This window comes from Verticillium dahliae, genomic scaffold (genome assembly GCF_000150675.1).
Source record: "Verticillium dahliae VdLs.17 supercont1.3 genomic scaffold, whole genome shotgun sequence".
NCBI lineage: Eukaryota > Fungi > Ascomycota > Sordariomycetes > Glomerellales > Plectosphaerellaceae > Verticillium > Verticillium dahliae.
The window spans coordinates 580567-586184 of NW_009276940.1; the positions used below are offsets into that span (position 1 = coordinate 580567).

At 55.0% G+C, this 5618-nt stretch overlaps 2 protein-coding genes across 2 annotated transcripts in view; both read left to right on the top strand.

The window, feature by feature from the left end:
• The window catches only part of VDAG_01804 (uncharacterized protein), a gene marked incomplete at both ends in the record, with an annotated part of 1781 nt that extends 817 nt beyond the window's left edge, over positions 1-964 (top strand). The window contains 2 exons of the mRNA XM_009657833.1: positions 286-449; positions 561-964. Coding sequence (XP_009656128.1) covers positions 286-449; positions 561-964 — 568 coding nt within the window. The remainder of the gene's footprint in view (positions 1-285; positions 450-560) is intronic.
• A 2868-nt stretch (positions 965-3832) lies between these two features.
• On the top strand, positions 3833-4206 carry VDAG_01805 (uncharacterized protein; the record flags this gene model as incomplete). The annotated part of the gene is made up of 2 exons (XM_009657834.1): positions 3833-4098; positions 4171-4206. The coding sequence occupies exons 1-2, from the start codon at positions 3907-3909 to the stop codon at positions 4204-4206; spliced, it is 228 nt and encodes a 75-aa protein (XP_009656129.1). The 5' UTR covers positions 3833-3906.
• Between the last annotated feature and the right edge of the window lie 1412 nt (positions 4207-5618).

Consider the following 5618-nt stretch of genomic DNA (forward strand, 5'->3'; position numbering starts at 1 on the left):
CAGTCCGCATACATGGTGTTGGAGTATCTAGGCCACGAGACGGTGTGAGACGCTTTCAAACACATTCGCGGCTGGCCGAGAGGATGGAGACCGGAGACAGAGATTATTTAGGGGCATATCACAGGTCATCCTCTCTCTCGCGCGTATCCCTCAGGCTCAAATCGGGTCTTTCCAGTTCAACAACAACGGCACCATTACCCTTACAAACCGGCCTCTCTTATGTTCAATGATGATCTCAGAGAACGACGGCGCGGCTAGGATAATACGACCGAACGACACATACAGCTGCACAGATTCGTTTGTATCGGACATGCTCACATTCCACGACCACCGGTTCCTCCGCCAAGCAAATGCGGTTTACAGCCAAAACGATTGCCGCGGCCAAATGACAGTCAAGACACTTCTGCGAGTCTTGTCGCCCGTTCACATCAAACGAGAGCTGCGAGACGGTCCGTTCCGGCTTCAGTTTACCGACTTGCACGCAAGCAATATTCTAGTTGACAAAGAGTGGAACGTCACTGGCATTATAGATCTGGAGTGGATATGCTCCCTTCCATTAGAGATGCTCGATGTTCCGTATTGGCTGACCGGCTGCGCCATTGACCAGATCACTGGTGACGAACTCGAGCGTTTTGACGAGATACGCAGAGAGTTTATGCGTATCTTTGAAGAGGAAGAGCGAACTTTTAACATCGAAGCAATCCGCGACAACACTCTCTCCCATGTCATGAGGGACCTGTGGGAGTCGAAAGGAGTATGGTTTTGGCACTGTATCTCTTCTGTGAACGCCATGTACTTCATCCTCGAGTCTCATTTGTATCCTGCAGGGTCGCTCCCTCTCGAAGCCGAGAGATGTGTCTCTGGATTTTGGTGCCGTGACTCGGAGGATGTCGTTCGAATGAAGCTTGCTGAGAAACAAGCATATGACGACGAGCTTCGAAAGCTGTTCCTGGAGGAGCGATAATGACAGTGTCGGCAAGAGCCTAGGGAAATGGTATGTTTCGAGGTTTCCGACGTCCGGGGCGGCGTCGTCGAAGGTGACTCCCCTATCATTTCTTTTTCCCTCCTCCTCCTCTCTCTCCTTCTTCTCCCTGTTGCGGCGTCTTGTTGCCTGGGCGCCTTTGCCGGACGAGATGACCGCTGCCATTTCCTTGGCCTTCCCACTCATAGCGACTTGAGCGTCCTCTACAACACCGCTATACTCCCCGGAAGAGTGATTGTCTTTGGTTTGCTCCGGCATGTTGTTGTTCTGCAGTTATAGCTGGTCGGAAAGAAGGGGTAAGTCGTAAGGTGATGTGCGATGTACGTGATGATAATCGGAGCCGATGGGCGGTGAAGCTTGCGAGAAGAGGGGTCGACAGGCAAGTGATCCTGCTTACATGACCTTTTTGTCGGCATGGACTATTGGCGACGCCCCGTCTTTGCCAAATTCTGGGTAGCATAATGACCATAGCCACCTCCCATGCACTTCGCCACGAAGCAAAGATGACCGCCAACCGCCAACCGCCAACCGCCAACCGTCCACTCCTTTCAGAGTGTATCATTCGGGTGGTATTGCTACCGTTCTATGTCAGTGGTTGAAGCATTCGGCCACCGACACTGCGTTGATAGGATACATAAACTACAATGGATCAGCATGTTTTGTGCCTTCTCTCTCATTCCCCGCATCACCGCACACGTTCCTCAACTGCCCCTCTCGCATCCACCCCGTCATCATCATGAGACTCATCGCTGCTATCGTCGCCATCGCTATGGCCCTCATGGCTAGGGCGGCCCCTTCGGCACCCCCAGGTAGCGCGTGCAGTCACGCCCCCGAGGACCTTCAAAAACAGCTGTTGCTGGCTGACAGGTGAGTTAATCATCCTCCATAATAGGTCAGAAGATCCACCTAACCCGCCATAGCGCTGCCGATTTCTTTGGCCTGCTTCCAGACAACGACGACTTCATTTCGACTTCAGCCAATCTCAAGTCAACCCTGGGAAGGGCGGTGAGATCATCGTCGCAAACTGGGCTACCTTCACCACCCTAGTCGGCAATCGCGCATAGCTTTACGCCTAGCTATACCGCGCTTGATTAAGGCTAGAGTATTTAAAGCGTTATCTTTAGTATATCTCTTTATTCTAAATCTAATAGAATAGTTAGCTAAGCTATATAATAAAAATTAGGAAAGATGTTATAAGAAACCTATTATTCTAAGAGCGCGTTTTGGGTAGTGAAAATGGTCAGTTTGGGTGGGTGGTTGGGGGGGTGGGCGGTTGGGGGGTGGGCGGTTGGGGGTGGTGGGTCTTAGCTGTGGTAAAACCCGGAACCCCCACTCGGTCTCTCCTTCCCTGCAGGGATCCCTCGTGAGAATGAGATGGATGCCCTTGCCCATGTCTATGCCCTTGTTCCTGCTGCCCCTCCTTTGATGTTCCACTGTCCCGCGCCGCTCTTTCACCCAAAACTACCTACCATGTAATGTACGCTGTCTTCCTTGTCCTGCCTTGCCTTGCCAACCTCTCCTCCTCCGCCCGCGCTCCCCCCCCCCCTCTCCCGCCATGGCTTCTCCATTCTGCCGATGCTCTCCATCTTCAGTCCAATTCCGTTGTCGCAGCATAAACTGGTACATCCTGTCCCGCATTACCCCCCTCGTCGAACCCCCTCACACGCGCCCTCACGCTCTTTCGACTGGTGGGATATGGGTGTATGTATGTGGCTCCCACACGGATGATATACCCTTGTACACTCGCCTGTCGCGCAGCAATAAGGCACTTCATCGGAGCCAACATCCCGACGGCGGCTAGCTCACGAGGAACAGACAGGGCCAAGCTTTTGGCGGCTTTGGCCCACCGACCGACTCCCGAACCCTCCCCCGGCCAGGTCGTTGTCGATGGGTGACTGGTCCTCCGCAACACGCTTCCAACGAGTCTCTTCCAACACCAGAAAAGCCGTGGGTCCGGTCCACTCATCGTTCGAACCATTAACGCCTAAGACCACTTCTATTTAGATGGTATGCCTCCTTGCGCCCGCAGCACATGGACTATTCCTGCGCTGCCACAACAGGCGAGTCAGCCGCGAACAATAAGGCAGCGCCCTCGATCCAGGCGCTCGGGTACGGCATGGCACGCTTACCACAACATGCACACATGCACACATGGACTCTCCGTCCAGCCTCGTTCGTTTCGCCTCGCAGCCTGACGCTTTGACAGTGGAGGCTTCCCATTTCGAGTCCCCAATTCCACGAGCATAGGCCCGATCGATGTACATGGCCACCGATTCCCTTTCCCTATCCTCCACTACGCGAATGCCCCAATGCAGAATCCATCGCTTTGCCGCTCAGCCTCACGACGAAGCCGAATTCTTCTCGCTACGGGGCGGCTTGTCGGTCCAGCTTGGAGGTTACTTGGCAATCGAGCAGAATCCTCCTCACTCATCATTTCGACGTGGTGAACCAAAGAAGCCTCCGAAAATCTTATCCTACTTTGAGCACACTACGCATCTCGAGACTGCGTTCGCACCTACGATGCCCCACTGGACCCTGATTAAACCTGTTCCCACGTCATGTTTCACACGTTGGGGAATTTGCGCCGAAACCCCCTTGTCAAATGACGCCGGCTGCCGCATGATAGGTGACGAAAATGCATGTGTCCTGAGCCGTTGCCAAGACCCCACGATAGCCGGGCTGGCAGCCGCGCTGTACTACGGACCACAATGAAAGCTACTACCCAGCCTACAAGTACCTAGGTGGCCATAAGGCGGCAGCAGCCAGCGAGGGCTCCAGAGGGCGCCAAGCTGCCGTCGCTACCTGTTCACTGTGGATCCTCAAGTCTTCAGAGTCACGGTCCGGTTACTTGAGTAAACACCGAAGCCTCGGGTGAAGGGGTATCTTGCCCGAACCACTCGTCTTCCGGCCTGAAAGCCCTAACCATGTCCCTTGCCTGTGTCACGATGCCGCGAGGCACTGCACTCGCAGCGGTGTTCACCCAGCACAGAGCTGCTTCCATAGCGCAGGTTGCGATCCAGCCATGTCGTCATTCCGTTGCCCAACGCATCGTCCCTGGGGCACGCTTCTTCGCGAATCTGACACCCACGTTGCCATCTCGTAATCAGTTCGAGGCAGTACGTCAAACTTTCAGGGTCCTACACGCTATGTCCATAGTTAATCTCAAAACTTACGCAACACAAACGAAGGTCCCCATGAACACATGCGACGTATTCCCCTATTAGGATAATCGACAAGGACGAGGAAAGTGACAAAACGATGCTTGTGGCAGGCCCCACGTTTGAACTTCACAAGCCAACTGGGGTGGACGCTGTCTTCGAGAAGCTCCAAAAGAACGTCGCACTTCCCAAATGGTGGTCTCATCAAGATCAAAACTGCACTGCAGTCAACGTGTCGAGAAATCGCTCAGCTGGAAGTTGCCTGTAGACTGCATCGCCCTTCGCGGCAAGGGAGTCGCACACTCCGGTATCGCTACATTGTCAATGTTCGACCGAGCAAAGGCCGGCCTACCTGAAAGCGTTGTATTGAGACGCCTAGACCGTCGCGCGTGGTCGGGTGGCCTGGGTCGTGCCTAATTTTCCCGATGAGACCCATCGTTAACCCCTCCAAAGGCGCTAGGTCTACCCACAACGTCGCAGGGGCACTGATAACGAACGATTGCTGTTCATGCGAAAATCAGCAGCAGGCAAAGCATGCGTACCACGATTGTGTCACAGTACTTTCAATGAGCAGTGAACATGTACAAGGCGCCCAGATTTCCACATTTTCTTGCGCCTCTTCGGTGCTGACGAGACGCTAGCTCTGCGTCACCTTCATGTTAGTCCGGGTTCCGGGCCGTTCCTGAAGCCTGGGCCCTCCATGTCGCTGCGTCTTTTAGGCTTTGCTTTTCGAGGTTGCTTGGGCCTACCTCAGCCAAAGTTGTACGAGCTCTCAGAAGGTTGGTGAGATGCCAGCCTCCAGCTACTCTCCGGCCACCAAGACGGTCCAGACGCTCCTCAATCGAACCGAGCCAGTCAGATGGCCTCAATAAGCTCGCATGCAAAGGCACGTCTACCATGTACTTAGCAGGGACTGTTCGTATCCTTTGTTGCGGCCTCGGTTGGGGACCAGGTGCACACCATCCGCGTCGATCCGAGACCGCATGTGGCATCCTTTTCGTCTGGTCGTCCGCGAGTGGCTCACAGCGCGGGCTGGCCGGCGTGGGGGTTCAATACCACCCTGGCAGAAGCCATCATCAGGTCATGCGACACTCAGCCCGCCTTGGACCGGCAAGTCTCCTGCCTTCATTTCGTTCCTTGCTCGAGTGCAATGCTGCGCGCATACCGTCGGGACGAACCTGGGGTGTTAGGTGTTTTTGGGGTCCCTTGTGGGGGCAGGGGGGGAGGGGGGGGGGGGGGGGGGGGGGTTGTAGTGTGACTTTTTGTCGACGGGGGGGGGACAGGAAGCAACGTGAACATCGTCCGTGTGTGATGGGTGGTGGGTGGGGGAGTAGTAAGGGGGATGCGGGAAGAGGGGGGGGGGGGCTGAGCACTGGGCGCGGTCAGTGGAGATGGAAGGGAGCGTGCGTAAGCGAGAGACGCGATAGTCACACTACGGAAGAGACGGAGACGCTCAGAGCTTCAGAGGATGCGTAGAT